Here is a 20,513-nt window from a genome sequence, read left to right as displayed (position 1 = left end):
TAACATGTAGAATAAAAAAAAATAAAGTACAGTATCTGGTTCACCATTTTGTATCGGACATATTGCTAAACGGTTTGCAGACTGTTTAGGTTGGAGTTGCCTCTGGGAGACACACTATAAAAATAAATAGAATATATTATAATATATTCTCAAACGACATGGCCTCATATAATAAAACTTGGGATGCAGTCAGCTTGGTGCTAATGATACGCCACGTTTACTCCTGACAAAACTGCAAAAAACATCACAATATCACATGTTTGTCGCACTTCGTGCCACTCTTGAATGTTTTGGAAACCTTTTTTCTTTTCTATGATTGGTCCACGTGACTCCGCTGTAATTGCCCCACCTTCTCCGAGCTGCGGCAGAACGGCTGCACTTTGCCAGTAGGATAAATGGCGGGCATTCCTAACCACTAGACCAATGTTTTCCATTTGTAGGAAACTGCTGAGAACAAGATGTACGATCTCGCCCTCACCAAGAAAGAAGGCCAGAGCCTTGGGATAACGGTGGTGGGCTACACAGGAGGGAGCAGCGGAGGTGAGTTATCTGAGAAGTAGTCCTCATGCACTCAGCCATGTAGTGCTCCATACAAGCCTTGCGTTGTACATCGCCGAGTGGCGTCCATAGAAGTCACTGCGACCCAACCTTTTTTTTTTTAATTTGGCTCTCGGTCCCGGTGACTGACTTCTCTGCATGTGTTTTGTTGGTCGCTCTTTGTGAACTGATGCTGGACTCAAGTAAAAGTAGTGATTGAAGCACCGTTGCCCCATTACATTAATTTTTTTGTTAACTTTTTTTTTTCTTTAACTGCAAAAAAAGTTCAGATTTTATTATTTTTTTCCCCCCTATTCTTCTCCTTCCCAGGGGAGCACAGACTTGGGCAGGTATGAGGGCTTTCACTTGTCAATTACTGCTTGATCCTTAACCACCTTAACGGCCCAATTTCCCACTCCAAACCTTTATCCCCACAGGATAGGGAACGTCTGTCTGATTCCTGGAGGGTCTGACCTCTGGGACCTCACACGATTCTGACTACGGCACACCCTGAATGAACTATGTGAATGGAGCGGTGCATGATCATTGCTTCTGTGGGATGGTGGGAGATTGATGCACTCGCCTGTCTGACCACTGCTCCATTTCTATGGAACTGAAACACATGTGCACTGTCGCTCCATTCACATGGTGTATTCAGGGGGCACCGTTCTCAGAATTGGGGGGGGGACTGGTCCCAGCAGTCGGACCACGAGTGATCAGACGTTTATCCCCATCATGTAGATAAATGTCTTTAGTGGGAAAATCACTTTAAAGGGGTTGACCCAGAATTAACTATACCATCTATCCATAGAATAAGTGATGAAAAAAACGTCTAGACCCCCAAATCAGACTTTCATCACCCATCTTCTGGATAGGTGTTAAAAGTTAATTCTGGTCCAACCACTTTAGGGCCCTTCATCCTTCCGTGTGTCATCCTCTACACCGCTGCATGATGCCACATCTGTGCCTAACCAACCTCCACTTCATTTCATCATGGCCAAGCAGGAACCTGCGTAATGGAGATGAGATCCCATCAAATGGGTAGCAATAGGTCCCTCTCTTGTTGGGTCGAAACCATCAAACTCGGAGGCCCCAGAGACGGGCGGTACTTGCCATTCACTTCTAGTCACCCGGAGTCTGCCAACATTGTAGTGCCTATGAGGGTGATGAAACCAAAGAGGTCGGGGTTAAGGTTAGGACATCCACACAAAAATATGGATCGTCGATAGTTTGTTCAGTGATAGTCGATACTATCGATTATTGTAACATATCGGTAGAAAACTATCAATATTTCGATATATCGACTTTTTAAAAGGCTGTATAAAAATAGAACAGGTCAAGGGTTAATCAAGCAACAAAAAATTATAGTTTTCTTTTAAAACTTTAAACTGTTGAATTTCTTATTAACTTCTAACTATTAACAGGAAAATATATTAAAGTTACAAATGAAAATAAAACATTACAGATTAAACATAGAATTACAATTAGGTCTATGAGAAGAAGTTTTTTTATCATTGGCCCCAATAATCGTTATCTAATGAGCCAAGAAATATTAATTTGCTTGCATGCTCTCCCTTTTTCATACACATTTTTTTTCAAGTTGCCGCTGAGGGACCAATGGTCTCCATGGCAACCTGTAAACAATGCAGGGCTTGGTAACGCGAACGCAGTGCCTCGAACCATATTGTAATTGCATTAGATGGGTCTCCTATCTTTTCTATGGGCACTGCGTTCGCGTTAGACGCTGAACATACGACATGTCGCGTCTCCTTTTCTGGACGCGACCTTCGTGCGTTCAGCGCAGCCCTCCATCTGCATGTGGAGATGCTTTCATTTAGAAGGTATTGCCCACAGCCATCGCGTTAGACGCAAGCATTTAGGGCCTGCGGAAAAGCGGCCTAAGACCCCACTATTTTCTGAGAGTCGTTTTGCCTGGCGCAAACCCTATTGGTGACAAAGAGTCGCCTCACACTTCCAAAAGTTTCTAGAACTTGTTTATAAGTTCATTAGTGCCTCGAGCAAAACTACATCCTGACCAACACAAAGGAAAGGGCAGAATGTAAAGAAAGAAACGATGGTCATCGGACCACAAGACACGATTCGTCTTTACAAAAATCGATATTATATCGCCTTAAACTATCGATGTTACCGATATATCGGACATAATATGGATGAAAAGTATCACCAAAGCATTAGCGATATATCGATATTGGTTGTCTGAGTTCCTTCTCTACATCCGATCAGCCGTAAATATTAGGACCGCTGATGGGTGACATAACATTGATTACCCGGTAACAATGGGGTCTGTCAGGGTGGGATATATCTGGCAGCAAAGGATCAGTCAGTTCTTGAAGAAGATGTGTTGTAAACAGGAAAAGTGGGCAAGTATATGGATCGGAGTGGCAAGGGCCAAATTATAATGGCTAGATGAGTGGGTCAGAGCCGCTCCAAAACGGCCGGTCTTGTGGGTTGTTCCCTGTATGTAGTGGCTAGTACCTACCAGAAGTGGTCCGAGGAAGAGCCACCAGTAAACCGCAATAGGCTTGTTGGTGCCTGTGAATTGTGGCCCTGAGATGTCCCATCTGGCTGTCCATATGTTACTCGTGTTGAATGTGATTACAGTTTGCTGCCTGCCTACCACAAACATCATCTGTCTGACTGCATCTATATACATGTCCATGAGTAACCAACCCGAGGACACTTTTCGCACCCCTTTATGGGGTATTTGAGTTTAGGGGCTTGGAATTAAAATTGTATTCCCTCTTCTTTTTGCAGGGTCTTCTGGTATTTATGTGAAGGGCATCATACCGGGCAGTGCCGCCGATCAAAGTGGATGCATTGAAGTTCATGACCGGATCGTGGCTGTTAGTTGGTTTTCTTTTGATTTTTGCATTGGTGATCAATAACTTACATGTACTTAAAACGACCCTCCAGTGCTGACCCTCCAACAAAGATGGCCGCCCAACTTCTCTGACTACCTGATGCATGCTGTCCATTAGTAGTCTAAGACACTACATGCTGCTCTGATTGGTTAATGCTGCTCACATGAGCTGTGCTGGCAAATCAGTGAGAAGTGTCTTAGCCTTATGATGCATACTAATGGACAACGTGTATCAGGTAGTCAGAGAAGTTTGTCCAGGACTGGAGAACCATTTTAAAGAGAATCTCTGGAAGAAAAAAGAATAGAAGACAGGGGGCGCTATCTGGCGTGTTAAATCCAGAGGGAATTGGAACAGAGAATTCCTCAATATATATTCTCATCTGAGAAAGTTGGGCCAAACATGAGCACAGCCATGTTGAAATGCTTTGGCATTAGAAGTAGCAACTCATGTAGGCTGCATATTGTATTACTAAGAGCTGCAAGCCTTTTCTTGTCTACCGGGAGAGCCTTTCTCTAGCCGCTTACATGTATGTAATAGAAGGAACCAGCTGGTGCAAGGCGCTGCTCAAAAGGAGTGGACACATACAATATCTTTGGAGCCATATTGTCAAATTAGGCTGTGTTCTAATATCAGAGCCTGAAGAAGGCCCTGCTCTGGGGTTGAAACGCGTAACTAGCCTTTTTTACAGTGTTTCAACCCCCTAGCCTGAAAATGACTCCACTCCAGGGGCGAAATGCAGAGCTTGCCTCTTTATTAATGAAACTTTCTCTTTGGAGCCATGTTGATGATGTATGTGTCGGCTCCTTTTCAGCAGCGCCTTGTACCGGCTGGTTCTTTCTATTATGTAATTAAAGAGGTTTTGCCACATCGCCATGTCGGTGGGGTGGCTGTATAGCTTTGCAGCTCTGTTGACCCTATGGGCCCTCTTCTTTTCTCACCCCAGTTCTCCTGTATGAGTTATCCTTGGATTTGTTTCCCTGTACTTTGTGTGTCAAGTGGGTGGTCCCCACTATTCACTGTTAATCAAACTGGATGTCATTGATGGTGTGCAGTGAGGACCGCCCACTTGACACATTCAAAGCACTTGTGGGCAAAACTAAGAAGAACTCTGGCAGGGAAACTGAGGTTAGTAAGGGAAAAGAGGAGTGGGGATAGTATTAGCGGGGCTGAAAAGCTATGCAGCTACCCCGCTGAAATGTGGGCATGAGAGGTACCCTTTAGAGACCCTGCAGAGCGCCTCCCAGAGGATCAAAAACAAGAAAACCAGCAATCGATGGGGGCTTCTGCTTTTATGGTAAGAATCCTTTTGTAACAAAAGTTCTGCAACTTGCTGGTATATTTTTTGTTTCAAGAATCCCTCAGTGTTTCTCAGCGAGAGAAGTTTGTGTTTTACTTCAAAGAGAATTGTCTAGACTGGATACAAATGTAGCGAATGGCAGTATGGGGAAAGCCCTGCGCAGCCACTGCAAGAACAAGACATGTAAAAAGTACTTTTTAAAAGTAAATCTTAAAAGGCCCCCGACTGATCAGCTGTTCTGGTGGCCATTGCCCCCAGCAAAACAGTGTACAGATCGGAGCAGATCACTCGGCCCCCTGTGTAGGGGCCAGCACTGATTGTTGCAGGCACTACTCTCATTGATTTTAATGGGAGCTGTGCCTGTAGTTATCAGCGCCGGCTTCAATACAGGGGTCCGAGTGATCTGCTCCCACTGCATACACTGTTTTGCTGGTGATTAGTCGGGGTCCTGAGTGGCAAAACCCAACTGATCAATTATTATTTTGAGTATAGGTTATCAATTAAAAAAATACCCCGGAAGCCCCCTATAAAGGGAACCTGCTACCTGCAAACTTTGGAGTCGGGAAGGAAGTATTTTCTCCCAAATGGGCTAAATTGGCTTCTGCCTCATTGGTTTTTTTTTTTTCCTTCTTCTGGATCAACAAGGGGGTGGAAACAGACTGAACTAGATGGGCATTGTCTCCCTTCAGCCTAACTACCAATGTTATTGTGTCACTTAGGTATAGTGCCCGCATTAATTGCCGCCTTAAAAAAAAAAAAGACTGGGTAGGAATTAATTAACCGTGGTATTCTGTCAACTAGCCCTATATGTGGTATCTAGAAAGCAATTTCTCCAAACCTGTGGCTCACCAGATCTTGCAACACTACAACTCCCAGCATGTCCTGACTGCCATCAGAAATCAAAGCCTGATGGGAGGTATAATTTTGTAACGGCCGGAGAGCTGCAGGATGGAGACGCCCTTGTCGGATCATATAGCATTACTTTTTGCTAGATTTCACGTTAAAACCAGTTTACTGTAATAAATTGTCTTTTTGTCATTTCCTAGGTGGATGGAAATAACATTGAGGGACTGACCAATCAGGAGGTTGTGGCGGCGCTGCGCAACACCGGCCAAACTGTCCATCTCACCCTGTCCAGGGGCAAAGTGCCACCTCTCAGCCCGCTGTCTCCAGGCTTCTCTCCATTTAGAGGTATCTAATTTTTCTCCTAGAAGAAATGCAAAAAATGTAAAAACAGATTTTCCCGTCTTCTATGTGAAGGTCTGATCGCTTGCAGTCACGGGTCTAAAGCCTGAGGCTGCACTACTGATGATAATGTGCTCCTTCCTGGTTCAGGCTGGTGCAGCGATGTCTTAGAGATCTTATGTGGATCCAGACCCCAATCCACATTACCTACACCATGGCTGGACTAGGGCTGTCCTGTGTGCATCTTTGTGGACATTGATAGGTTTGTGGAGTTGAATCCACACTAATCTCCGTGATGGAACAGCTGGTGATCAATCGCACTTTTATCACATATCTCAGCCCAAAAGTGAGAAGAATCCTTTAATTCTGCTATGTGAGAACTATTACTAGAATTGTCTAATGTAAGCCGAAACCATTCAATGATGTCATTAATTGCCATCCTGTGATCACATTATCCATGCTGTCCATTGATGATGTGCTGGAAACTCAGCGCAAATGCGTAGTCAAGGGTGATATGGTGATATCACATAGCCAGAATCGATAACGTCGCTATCGGTGAGCTTCAATCTGTCTTGGAACCCAAATACCAAATGTTGGTAGGGCCCTGTGTCCACGGCAGTGATTTACCGCCAGCGACTCACGCCGGCCGACTCTTCCCATAGCATTGCTATGGAAAGCGTCGGCACCTGCCCACGAGCGGAGAATCATTGCGATTCTCCGCAGCCAGCCTATCTACTAGATAGGGCTGACCGGCAGAGATTTGACGGCGGCTCCTGCGGCGGAGCTTCGCCGCGGGATGCCGCATCGCCCGTGGGCAGCCGGCCTAACTCTAATAGTAACCTATCTTTTAACCCTTTTCCACCACGGGCCTTTTTGTTTTCATTTTTCTATCGCCACATTCAAAAAATCTTACCTTTTTAGTATTTTTCGGTGCCGTAGCTACAGGAAGGCTGGTTGTTGTGTTCTGTTTGTTTAATTTTTTTCTGTAAGAAGCTTTCTAGTTTTCTACGGTACCATCTAACTTACCATATAATGTATTTGAAAACGTAAAAATGTAAGTGGGGTGAAATGGAAAAAAACGTTGTCATTTTGGGAGGAGAGGGTGTTCATAGTGTGGGGGAAAAAAAAAAGTTAGCGTTCTTATGTGGATCAGTGTGATTGCAAGTAATTCCTTTTTTTAACTTTTTTTTTTTTTCTTGTACTTTAATTTCTGCCGCCATCTTTTGGACCCCCCCCCCCCCCCCCCACCTCTCCATAACTTCATTTTCCCATCGATTCTGCTGTGTTAGGGGGGTTTTTTTGTGGGATGATTTGTTGCTTTTTCTCAGCTGCTCCTGATGTGTTTAGCATCATCTAGACTGGATACAATTGTAACAGACTCTCAGCTGGGAACAGGACTGGCTTAGTACAATATATAATAAATAGAGATGAGCGAGCCTACTCGGCCATGCCCCTTTTTCGCCCGAGCACCGTGATTTTTGAGTACTTCCGTACTCGGGCGAAAAGACTCAGGGGGCGCCGTGGGTGAGTGGGGGGTTGCAGCGGGGAGTGGGAGGGGGGGGAGAGAGAGAGGGCTCCACCTGTTCCCCGCTGCTACCCCCCGCTCCACCACGCCTCCCGGCGCCCCCCGAATCTTTTCACCTGAGTACTGAAGTACTCGAAAATCGCGGTGCTCGATCGAGTAATTACTCGAAACTAGTACATTTGCTCATCTCTAATAATAAACGATTGTTCTCATTTACTGACAACAAGCAGATATCTTGAAAATGGTGATAAATTGAAATGCAAAAAATATTAGAAAGTTGCAGAACTTTACATTCTCCTTTTTAAAGGGGTTGCTGACCTCCTAACTACTGAAGTCCCTTCTGTATCCTTAGGCCACTATTACACCATGAGCGCTAATGGTTGTTGATAGCACAAGCTCTATCTTGACAATTACTGGGCTGCACCTGCAAGTGCAGCCCAGCAATGAACCCTATAACACGACCAATAAGGGCGCTCATGTAATATCAGCCTTATGCCATGTTCACGTGGGGGGGGGGGGGATTTGCTGCATATTTTCAATGCGGAAAATCTACGTCAAATCTGCCCTATAGGGTGCAGGTAAGGCTCATGCAATTGCACTAATTTGCAGGTTCAGCCTAGCAGTTGAAAGGAAAACATGAGTGCTAGCGGCAACGGCTAGCGCTAATGTAATAGCAACCTTAGGAAAGGTCTTCAATAGTTCATCATCTGGGATCCTCCACTCAGGACCCCACTGATAAAGTATCCACGGACTGATTGTCAGTGTGTATGAAGCAGGCTGCAGACAGCCCTGTACATATTGCAGCAGCCCTGGTTGGTTATGTCAGTACTGTTCCTATTGAATTTAAAGAGGTTCTCCAGTTGTAAACTATTGATGGCTTATCCATAGGACTATTCACCAATAGTAGATCAGTGGGGATCCATCACCCGGGAACCTCACCGTTCAGCCCTTTGCTGGGTCATTGCACTCGTGCACTGGACTGATTTTTGCAAGAAGCAGACTGCTCCATTCTTAATATAGTGGCCAATATTGGTATTGCAGGCCTTTCATTTCAGTATCAAGCCTGGTCTGCATAAATCAGCCCAGCCAACATCAGATTGGCCGGGGGACAGATCCCTGCCAATCTACTACTGATGATCTACTTAGGATAAGTCCCTCAATAGTTTACAACGGGACAACCCCTTTTTATACTAACATGGGCTGCTACTATGTGTACGAAGCGGTCTGCTGCTTCCTGCTTTGAACCCCAGGCCACCACACGGATAAAAGCTAATCGGCTGGGGTCCCAAGTGGCAGATGCCGGCCAGTCAACTATTGATGGAAAACCCCCTTTTACGCTTTAATTACATAAAGCTCGAAAACCCCTTTTTAATTGTTAATCTTCTTGCACCTACATTACATTCTATTAGTTAGACTCTTTCAAAAAGTGGCGGAGGGAAGGACTGCGACCTCCTACCGCTGGTGTGGGTGGAAACTGGGCAAAGCTTTTGAGTCCTGTGCGCTAACTATAAAAGCTGCGTTCCCCATTCTGCATCGCGCTGGAAGGGGAGCGATCACAGCATCGTCTAGTCTGAGCCCCACAAACCACCAGAGGTTTGCTTGTTAGTTTTTGACATGATTCTCTGAGAAGTCCAAACATTGCATCCCCCGTTGTGCCCGGCAGCCGTGCTACAGACAGCTTTACGTTGCGTTCCTAGCTGGATGCCATGCTCTGTGCCAGGCTGTGTGTTCTGCTAATTATCCTTACCTGTTAGTCTGCAAAGAACAAGCATTTGTTGTGTTAACAGCTTTTCGGCTGCTCTCCGATTTGCGCTGCTGTTAATGACATCCTTCTTCTGCCTGGAGAAGTACTTTTCTTTCTTCTTCAGCACATACGACCTTAGTAACCTGCCTTCTTTGTGTGTAGATGTGCCATCCGTGCCTCCACCTCCGTTACCTGCCGTTTTGCCAAAGGCTGAAATAAGTGAGGTCCCCGAAGAACTCCAGGACAACGCAGGCTGCCAGGAACAAGATGAGAACTGCAGAAATGAACTGAGAACTGGTACATTTACATGGAAATGAAACTTTTTGATATTTTTGTTGCATTTAAAGGGATTCTGTCCAAATGTTGCAGCGCTTCAGAATAAATGCACTTTGAAGTTTCACTCTGAACTGAACTTTGAATCACGGGGGGCCACACTGGCCTCTTCCCGCCTGCTGCATACAGTGTGACTACTCCTCTCCCTATTCACAGTCAGGGGGAGAAGCTGTCAATCTTCATGCAGCGGGCAGGGAGAAGCAATCGTGGCCTGCCCCATCAGTCAAAGTTCAGCTCTGAGTCAAACTACAAAGTGTAGTAATTCTGAAACGCTGTAACATTGCAGAATATGACACCCACGGGGGCAGTAGGCTCCCCTGCTCTGAGCTTGGGCGGCATGAATCTGAGGATAGAATCCACAGATTCCTGCTAGCCCATGACACATGGGATAGTTAGAAAGTCTGCATTAAAGGGGTATTCCAGGACTTTTTACTATGATCTATCCCCAGGGTCCACCGCTCTGGATCCCGGCCGATTAGCTGATCCTCCGACCCACTGTTGGTCATCGTCGGCCCCCACTGCACTGTGTGCAGCCCACTGCAGTGACAGCAGGCCACAGGATCAGCTGATCGGCAAGGGTCCAGAGTGGTGGACCCCCGCTGATCAACTATTGATGACCTATTCTGAAAACAGCTCATCGATTAGTAAGTCTTGGAATACCCCTTTAAGATAATGCAGACTTTCCAACCATCCCATGCACCATGGGCTAGTCCTGCAAAATGAACTTGTGCTGAGTTTATGCAAATATGTCCCAAAGTGGCGTTCTTGCACTAATTCGTGGCGTGGATTAACATACTTTCCACACACTGGGATGTAATCATGATAATGTAGTGCAATAGTGTGTTGAAGCCTTCCACAGTAACAGACTTGGGTTCACTTTAGACTGGCTGAATACTTGGCCCGATTTAATAAGTGCCGCTTGACGAGCATGCCAATCGGCGCCGGTTTTAATTTTCTTCTACACTGTTAAGAATCCGCTCATGGGGTCGTGCAAATGCTAGTGCAAACATCAGTCCCCACAGGCGGCTGTACATCTTCCTGGTCACATGGTATTCCAGTAACTTTTATTTCCATTAATGCAAATGACCTGGAAGTACTGCACACTCCATTCCAAATCCAAACAGAAACACAATTGCTCCAGTTTTTAGATTAAAATTTCCCATTCAAGGCTGTGGGTGCATAAAAAAAAAACACTGACCACGGATGCTAATGTGTGTTCACTGATTTTTTTTTTCCTTGCACACCATTTTCTGTGGGTTGTGACATAACTGGCCTCAATTGGGCCACGTCCTTCATGTACATATGAAAAATGGATGCAATACAGACATAAAAAACCCAATTATGCAGAAAAATGCGTATAACCCGTACATATACATGCAGTGGAAAAAAAACGAAAATGCATATTCCCATGTGAATAAGCCCAAATATCAGATTTTTTTTGCCACGGAACCGGCACTAATTCCACGGTACTTCAAAGGGAATCTGCTCTATAGTCTATATGGCACAATTTTTTTTTTTCTGCATGCAAGTTGCAAAATCGCGTATGCAAAAAGTGCCACCACTTCTTGACACGGGTTCGCATCAGGAATTCCACGTGCCGATCTTTCCCTTAAAAACTAAATCCGCGTGTGGATATGCAGCGCTACACCTGCATGACCATAGTGGAAGTCTGCAGTGTTTAGAGGCAGAATCCATGTGGAAATTGGCACATTTGACTGTACCCTTACTAGTTGTACAGACGGCCATTACTGGTCCTATTGCATAAAGAATACATTTCATATGATCAAAAGTAAACAAAATCCTCTTTTGTAAAACCTGCGCAAAAATACAAGGTGCCCCCCCCCCCCCCCCCCCGCCGTTCTCCGCAGCGCCTCGCATTCTGCATGACGGCCCACGTCAATGTGCGTTTATATGTCTGCATGGATTTAGTTCGGAGAACCTGCACAGATGGGATGTGTCGCTGCTAATGAGCATCCTCCGAGGCCGCCGGTCCTTGTGACAAAGTGAAGTCATCGTCTTATATCGGAGCCGTTTCCCCTTTTTTTCAGTTGGCAGAGGCGCTCCGCAGCTTTTCACAAGCTAAATATTTCTTAAGTAGGAACATTAGACCCTCGCTAAGCTCCCGATGGGGTCAACCGCGGGACAAGGCGGTCACTCTATGCCATAAAGCTCTGTCAGATTGTCTTATTTATGCAACGCAGGCAATATTACCGTCATGTAAGGCTCTGGATGTCAGGGTGGCTGCCATCACGGAAGACTGCCTCCGAACTGGTGCTTATAACAGGTGTCCGCTTACCTCCCTCTCCTAATTAAACCAGACGAAACTCCGGACCTGCCAAGTGTATAAATAATATCTGGGATTGCTCTCTATCGATGGGGTCAAGCGATAACAATGACGTTTTGTCAGGAGCTTCATTTCCCCCCCCCAACCTCCTCCCCTGACACTAATACATAAATGATCCATTCGAATGCATCGCTCTCTGCATTCCTGTTTTCATTTCATTTCCTTTTCTTTGATCATTTGATGGCAGCTGGGAATCTAAAACTAATATTTTATTACAATGAAAGTTGATTTATGTTGCTTATTCTGTACTGATCCTGAGTTACATTTTGTATTATACCCCAGAGCTGCACTCACTATTCTGCTGGTGGAGTCACTGTGTACATACATTACTTATCCTGTACTGATCCTGGGTTAGATCCTGTATTATACTCCAGAGCTGCACTCAGTATTCTGCTGGTGGAGTCACTGTGTACATACATTAGTTATCCTGTACTGATCCTGAGTTACATCCTGTATTATACTCCAGAGCTGCACTCACTATTCTGCTAGTGGAGTCACTGTGTACATACATTAGTTATCCTGTACTGATCCTGAGTTACATCCTGTATTATACTCCAGAGCTGCACTCACTATTCTGCTAGTGGAGTCACTGTGTACATACATTACTTATCCTGTACTGATCCTGAGTTACATCCTGTATTATACTCCAGAGCTGCACTCACTATTCTGCTAGTGGAGTCACTGTGTACATACATTACTTATCCTGTACTGACCCTGAGTTACATCCAGTATTCGACCCCAGAGCTGCACTCACTCACTGTTCTGCTGGTGGTTTCACTGTGTACATACATTACTTATACGGTACTGATCCTGAGTTACATCCTGTGTTATACTCCAGAGCTGCACTCACTATTCTGTGGGTACAGTTACTGTATACATACATTACTTATCCTGTACTGATCCTGAGTTACATCCTGTATTATACTCCAGAGCTGCACTCCCTATTCTGCTGGTGGAGTCACTGTGTACATACATTACTTATACGGTACTGATCCTGAGTTACATCCTGTGTTATACTCCAGAGCTGCACTCACTATTCTGTGGGTACAGTTACTGTATACATACATTACTTATCCTGTACTGATCCTGAGTTACATCCTGTATTATACTCCAGAGCTGCACTCACTGTTCTGCTGGTAGAGTCACTGTGTACCTACATTACTTATCCTGTACTGACCCTGAGTTACATCCTGTATTATACTCCAGAGCTGCACTCACTCTTCCGCTGGTGGAGTCACTGTGTACATACATTACTTATCCTGTACTGACCCTACGTATATACTGTATTATACTCCAGAGCTGCATTCACGTCTTAAGTATAATTTTATGTTTGTGCAGTCTTGACATTTGCAGGAATATGGAACGTTTTCTAGATTTGCGCACTAGTTAGTGTCCTGTCCGTACTCCATATAGTGTATGCTAAACCACTATTTCTTTCATCCCAGCCCCCGCTCTGTCTCCAGAGGCTGAAGCATTAAAGTCAAAGTGGGAGAAGCATCTTGGACCGGATTACCAAGTCATGGTATGTGCTTAAAGCCTGTGAGCCCAGATAAATGGCATGTAGTAACGCGCTGTAAGTGTGTGCTGTTGTGTCCATTGTTGTTCTTTGCTGGTTGTAGTAGTCTTATACGGACATGAACACTTCTGTAAAGTGACTATATTATTTCGTGTGGCTCTACAGGTGGTTGATCTGGATGCAAAAATTGAAGATGACGAGGAGCTGCAGAAATACTCCAAGGTCAGGACTTTACCTTTTTAATAACCTGCTTCATGATGTAGCGTGTAGTGAAGGGTCTGGATGACAGATTTACACTGTTCTACCAAAAGTAATTGAACACCTGAGTAAGAATAAAAAGTAGTAGTTATTTACATATGTAATACTTAGTGGGGCTGCTTTGGCGCTAAGGTCATCGAATACTCATACTTTCTACTAATGTCTGATACACTTCAGCTGGTATTTCCCTCCATTCACCCTGCAAACATCTGGCAAGTTCTCTCAGAGAAGAGTGAAACTTCGTATTTGCAGAACCTACATTTCAGTTTATGTCAAAGCTATTCAGGTTGGGACTCTGCAGGCCGGTCCAGTCGTGGAATATCCATGTCCTCAAACTAACGTAAAACCGCTTGGATACGTGACAAGGAGCGTTGTCTTTGGGAATGGTCAGCCATACTTCCAACCCGTATTTCCACATTGTCGGCAGCACATTACTGTCTAGAATGTCAGGGTCACCTACGCCACACAAATCTCTTGCCTTAGGCTCCCCTGCACATTAGAGTTTAGTCATTTGAGCCCGCCGATAATGGCTGAGCCCGACGAGATTCCAATGTGCATGGGGGGGGGGGGGGGGGGGCTGAACTTTTCCTCCAAAAATTGATGTCTGAAGAAAAGAAGGATTCAGGAAGTTAACGTTCAATGCCTGATTCTTGTTCCCAAGGAGATAAGCCATCGCCAGAGCTGTCTGGCTGTGGCTTAAAGGGGTCTTCCAAGCAGCGCCCGATGCCACTGTCTGGATACATTGGGGTTGGAGCGGAAACCACTGCTCCGACCCCCCTGCGTAGTGGCCAGCACGTCTGATTGCAGGCGTAGCTCCCATGGATTTCAATGACACCCCAGCCTGCATTTACGAGTGCCAGCCCCTACACAGGTCAGAGCAGCGACCTTTGCTCTGACCCCGGTGTATCCTGGCACTGACAGCGGGCGCTGCCTGGTAAACTCCTTTCACTCCCTGAACACACCTGAGCCAAGTGTTGAAATGTATGGGGGAGCTGGTGGACATGGCTGTCGGTCGAACAAGTGCTTGTCTGATAGTTGTTGGTGTATGGGCAGCATTACTCTGACACATTGTAACAAGCTTTCAGCTGTGTAAGCAGGACTGGAGTAGGGTTTGTTTTTTTTTTCTTTTCAGCATTTTATAGGTTAAGAAATTCACTGACAGCAAGCATTGGTCTTAAACCTTTATAGTATGAGAAGTCCTCTAATATACCTCGCCTAGTATCTGTGCAATGTTATCACGCTGGATGTTGCAGAATTCACATTGGGTTTTTGTTTGAGATTTTTTTTGGCACTTGATCCCTGTTTCTTTCCCTCCAGCTTTTGCCAATACACACCATGAGGCTGGGAGTAGAACTGGACTCCTTCGATGGTCACCATTACATATCCAGCATCGCTCCTGAAGGTCCAGTGGCCAAACTTGGAATTTTGCAACCAGAAGACGAATTATTAGAGGTAAGCCCTCAAGTTCCTGACCATCTCAGATATAGATATATATCTCTTGCCATGAAGAACTGGACACTTTGCTGTATTGTTCTCCATATCTTGTCACTGCCCATCAAAGGGCTCGTCTAGTTGTAAACTACTAATAGTCCATCAGAATGATAGGCCATCAATAATTGATCGTCGAGGGTTTGCCATCCTGGACTTCCGCTAATCAACTTTTTGCTTCCAGCAGAAATTAGCTAATTTATGTAAGCACACCGACCCAGCAAATGGCTCCGTTCTCACTGCAGTGGCTAGGCTTGGTATTTCAGGCCAAACTGTCATTCATTTGAATGTGAACTGAGCATGCAACACCAAGCCTGGCCACTGCAGTGAGAACGGAGCTGTCTGTTTTCCTGCAGAAATCTGTTCAGTGCACAAGTACAGAGGCCTAGATGATTGGCAGAGAGGGGTCCCTGGCAACGGAACCCCTTCAATTTACTATTGATGACCTATCCTGATTATAGACCATCGATGTCTTACAACTGAATAATCCCTTTACCCTTAAGGACTAGCCAGTTTGTTTTTTTCCATCCTTGCCCATCAAGAGCTATAAGGGTTTTTTTTCTTTTTTTCGTTCTCCCAACATCAGCATTTTATTTATTTTTGTGTGTGTGTGTGTGTATATATATAATATAATATAATAAAAATTTATATTACGGTACCCTCTGCAGAAAGGTAGATGCCTTTTTTGGTGCCTCCTGGTTCATGGCTTACATACCTTGGGTTGACAGTGCATATTAGCTATCAGATAGCTATGAGTGGAGCTGGCTCCGTTCGTGGCCATTTGTGGTGGGTGTCAGCTGTTTAAAACTGCCGGCCCCAGTCAGGATGCAGGGAGTTCTGTTCTCAAGCTGCATGTTGGAGGGGATGAAAAGGTTCAAAAAAGAGTTAAGCGGAGTTTGGCCAAATCTCTCGCCTAGGGTCCCCATAGCCGTCGCATGGTCTGCCTCCTTGGCTTGGGCAGCATGCCTACTGCTGTACACGCTGGTGAGTAGGTCACTTCCGGTGCTTTCACATCGGCGCTGGGGATTCAGTTTTCCTGCTCTGTTCGGGGAACCAGAAATGGGAATTCCCTGACCGAATGGGTCTGTCTTATGACAGAACTGAACTAATAATGGAGTCCATTTGGTTTCCAGCTGCCCGGCATTTTACCAGAAGAAGTGTTGCATGCGGTGCTTTCCTCTGTGTTTTTTTTTTTTTTTTTCGGGCCAGATCTGCGACAAAGCCTCTGAGCAGAGTCTCCAACGCAGACCAGTAAAGAGTTGCAGTAATGTTTTCTTGTGGGTCTATCCTACGGTTCACCATGGATACATTGTAGCAATAACAGACTGGAGACATTTGCTGGTAAACGGATCTTATTGACAAAGTTTTGCGGAACGCTCTCAGACCAGCAGAGTCCATCAGGATTCGGCTCACGCACATTTTGACCTAAAGAGCTATACTGTCATGTCAGTACTCTGTGTGCACATAATTTAATAACCTCAGAAGACTGTTGGATCTGGTTTTGTAGGAAATTTAATCTCGCTCTAGAAGAAATGACATATTTTGACCAAAAAAAAAAACAAACTACAAGTACAAGACGTAATGTTGGGCGAAAATGTAACTGAAGAAAAGTTTTAGTGTGGAATCATGTTGGCGTCCCTGGGTGTCCTGGCCACGGCCTTACTGATATTTAACATGCAAGAAGATTTTTTTTTAAAACTAGTTTATGAGCTAGAAATCATATATCTTCTATTCTTAACGTAATCCTTTTTACACCAGCTATACATGTATCATTCCAAACATATATTTCTCACTGTCTGGTTGTTAAAGGAGCAATACAAAACATCTGCAAAAATCTAGACTCCAATTCCTCACTAAAAACATTCAGTCACATTGTAATATTATGTTACTTATCCTGTACTGATCCTGAGTTACATCCTGTATTATACTGCAGAGCTGCACTCACTATTCTGCTGGTGGAGTCACTGTGTACATACATTACTTATCTTGTACTGATCCTGAGTTACATCCTGTATTATACTGCAGAGCTGCACTCACTATTCAGCTGGTGGAGTCCCTGTGTACATACATTACCTATCCTGTACTGATCCAGAGTTACATCCTGTATTATACTCCACAGCTGCACTCACTATTCTGCTGGTAGTCACTGTGTACATACATTACTTATCCTGTACTGATCCTGAGTTACATCTTGTATTATACTCCAGAGCTGCACTCACTATTCTACTGGTGGAGTCACTGTGTACATACATTACTTATCCTATACTGATCCTGAGTTACATCCTGTATTATACCCAGAGCTGCACTCACTGTTCTGCTGGTGGAGTCACTGTGTACATACATTACTTATCCTGTACTGATGCTGAGTTACATCCTGTATTATACTCCAGAGCTGCACTCACTATTCTGCTGCTGGAGTCACTGTGTACATATATTACTTATCCTGTACTGCTCCTGAGTTACATCCTGTATTATACCCAGAGCTGCACTCACTATTCTGCCGGTGGAGTCACTGTGTGCATACATTACTTATCCTGTACTGATCCTGAGTTACATCCTGTATTGTACTCCAGAGCTGCACTCACTAGTCAGCAAGCCTGTTGGGGAGGTTAGCCCAAAAATGACCAATCAGCTTTATCATAGGATAGGTGAGGAAAGTCAGATCAGTATCGCTCACTTCACCTCCCACCATGAGGAATAGGTTGAATGGAGTGATGGCGAAGCATGCGCTGTGCTGCACCATTCATGTTCAATGGTACTGCCAGAGATAACCACATGTGCGACTGTTGCTCCATTGAATCTCCACATTACTTTGTCTGGGGGGGGGGGGGGGGGGGGGGGAGAAATGAGCCCACAGTTATGAGAATAAGGGATACAGGACCCCATTCTCGAGATCAGTGAGTCTCAGTGGTGAGACCCCCATGAATTAGATTTTTATCACCTACCCTGTGGATAGATGTCAACTTTGGGATAACCCCTTTAACCGTTTAGTTGCACTCTTACATAATGCGGGGGCAGTTCCAGATGTAGCAGTTGTTAACATGACCGACACCTTGTGATGACTCTGTTTACAGCGCTGTAGCCAAGTTATCAGAACACATTAAATGTGAACATTGTGATACAATTTGTAAGTGTGTTTGCATCACGTGACTGTATGGTGCTTGATGTAAAGGTGACACTACACAGAATGCAAATCATTAGAACAAGCTCTGTGCAGACACTGAAGCTGCAGGGGATGCTGAAAGATTTCAGCTCTAAAATCAGTCTAGTTTGGAACTGGGACGTATCTAGAAGGGTTTGTCACAGCGGATTTTACGCTGGATCCACTCCCTGAAGAGAAAATGACATCTCTTCTTGAAGTTGAATTCTGCAGCCTGTTGAAAAAGGCTAAATCCAATTGCGAATTCATGGCCAAACATTTGTTTGACTGCAGCAAAAATTGGAGACTCGGCTGCACGTTTCAGACACCGAATTCGGGTGGAAAAATTTGTGTTTGGATTCTGCTATATGAACGTACCCTAAATGAGAAGAGAGGACCCCAGAGCAAAGAAGAATATCACAGGCTTCCTTGGTAAAGGGCTTGGGGCCAACCAGGGGTGGTATGACCTCCCCAAGCAGGGGTGGTATGACCTCCCCAAGCAGGGGTGGTATGACCTCCCCAAGCAGGGGTGGTATGACCTCCCCAAGCAGGGGTGGTATGACCTCCCCAAGCAGGGGTGGTATGACCTCCCCAAGCAGGGGTGGTATGACCTCCCCAAGCAGGGGTGGTATGACCTCCTGTGTTCATGGGCACCATAGTAGCCACCCCATAGCTACGCCAACGTATTCCACAGCGCTTTCAGGTCCTTTATTTATTACCCCCCCCCCCCCCCCCCCAGCAAGCTGGGTGCTCATTTCACAGACCTCAGAAGGATAAAAGGCGGAGTCCACCTTGAGCCGACTACCTGAACCATGCAGGGCTTGAAATCGCAACCTTCAGGTCGTGAGCAAGAGCTTAGGCCTGCATTCTGCTGCCTTAACACTCTGCGCCAGAGTCCATGAGATTATACAATGCGGGTCTGTTGGGTTGTCAAGATGATTAGATAGTTTATGCTGTCTAATTGTCCGATCGCCTACATCTGGCATATGAGAAAATAAAAATGAGTTCCAGACTATTGGACTCCTGATGATCGGACTTCTCCCGCACATAACTAATTGCACTTGGGATTGTGTCTGTATGTCCTATAGCCAGGGAGTAACGCCATTACCGTTGTTCTGCAGGTGAACCAAGTCCAGCTGTATGGAAAGTCTCGCCGAGAAGCCATTTCCTTCCTCAAAGAAGTCCCTCCACCGTTTACTCTGGTTTGTTGTCGCCGTTTGGACGACGAAGATGATGAAAATGAAAACTTTATGAACGAGCCAAAAGGCCTTGGAATCCAGAATGATAGAGTAAGAGCTGAGCGGTGTCTGCCGCCTCTACCCTACTGCATGGCGATCCCCGGGGGGTCTACTTGTAGGCGACTTCTACTTCTCACACTGATATTTTGCTGATTTGGGTTTGAAATGTTTTATTCTCTGTTCACATTCAAAGACGAAGTATAAACGTCGGTGCCTGGGATCTGACATGGAGAAATTCGGGGGTGAATATGGGGGGGGGCGAGACCATATAGGCACAATACTGAGGGGGTTTTATGGTTTTTAGCTTTTGGGCGTAGTTCTGAACATAGTTTGTGCTTTTGCTATACTTTGGGGGTTTTGGCTATTTTTTTTGTATAGGATGTGTTTTTTTATTCTTTTGGGGGTGTTTTTGGTCATGCTTTTGACCAAAGCATGACCAAAATGGGGCATATTTTGGCATTATTTGGGGTTTTGGAAATGGCATATTTTGAAGTCTGAAGTATAGTTATGGGTTTTAAAGGGAAATCTTGGGAGGAAAACATGAAAGTCCTTTTCTCCTTGTCTGATCCCCTTCAGTTCACGCTCTAGCAGGGTCAGTCCCCCTCTGCACCGTTCTTGCAGGTCCAGTAAGGACGTCCTATCACAGGGACATCCAGCAAAACCAATAATCTTCAGAAAAACCCCTGCGTGGGTTGAAACGTTGTGCTTTGATGGAGTAAATAAAGAAGCACCAACTGGGTGCAATTTTAAGGAAGACGCTCAGGTTGCTGCTCACTGATTTTTTGCTGTTACTACTATCACAGTGATGTGTGACAGCTGCAGTCGGTTACCAACGGTATATAACTCAGTATTGGCCAATAATTGACTACAGCAGTCATATGTCCCTGTAATGGGATGTCATCGCTGTGTCACGGATGGGTGTTGAAACTCCGATTTGGGATGCGATGCAGTTATACGAGAAGTTACAACAATATGCAATGAAGGTGATTAATGTTATAGTAACAGGTAAACAATTTCATTTTTTCCC

The 20,513-nt window shown here is 45.1% G+C and overlaps 1 protein-coding gene across 4 annotated transcripts in view; it reads left to right on the top strand.

Moving 5' to 3' along the window:
- The window catches only part of PATJ (PATJ crumbs cell polarity complex component), a 264,895-nt gene that overhangs the window by 35,450 nt on the left and 208,932 nt on the right, over nucleotides 1-20,513 (top strand). For all 4 annotated transcript variants that reach the window (XR_010791282.1, XM_066597729.1, XM_066597728.1 and 1 more), the window contains exons 9-16: nucleotides 441-540; nucleotides 3,313-3,401; nucleotides 5,763-5,907; nucleotides 9,333-9,467; nucleotides 13,293-13,369; nucleotides 13,529-13,585; nucleotides 14,939-15,073; nucleotides 19,370-19,537. Coding sequence is in view for 3 of the 4 variants with exons in the window: in XM_066597729.1 (XP_066453826.1) it covers nucleotides 441-540; nucleotides 3,313-3,401; nucleotides 5,763-5,907; nucleotides 9,333-9,467; nucleotides 13,293-13,369; nucleotides 13,529-13,585; nucleotides 14,939-15,073; nucleotides 19,370-19,537 (906 nt within the window). In the remaining variant the exon portion in view is untranslated. The remainder of the gene's footprint in view (nucleotides 1-440; nucleotides 541-3,312; nucleotides 3,402-5,762; nucleotides 5,908-9,332; nucleotides 9,468-13,292; nucleotides 13,370-13,528; nucleotides 13,586-14,938; nucleotides 15,074-19,369; nucleotides 19,538-20,513) is intronic.

This window comes from Eleutherodactylus coqui, chromosome 3 (assembly GCF_035609145.1).
Source record: "Eleutherodactylus coqui strain aEleCoq1 chromosome 3, aEleCoq1.hap1, whole genome shotgun sequence".
In the NCBI taxonomy this organism is placed as follows: Eukaryota; Metazoa; Chordata; class Amphibia; order Anura; family Eleutherodactylidae; genus Eleutherodactylus; species Eleutherodactylus coqui.
Note: the sequence above shows the minus strand (reverse complement) of the source record. Positions and strands in the feature narration are given on the sequence as shown.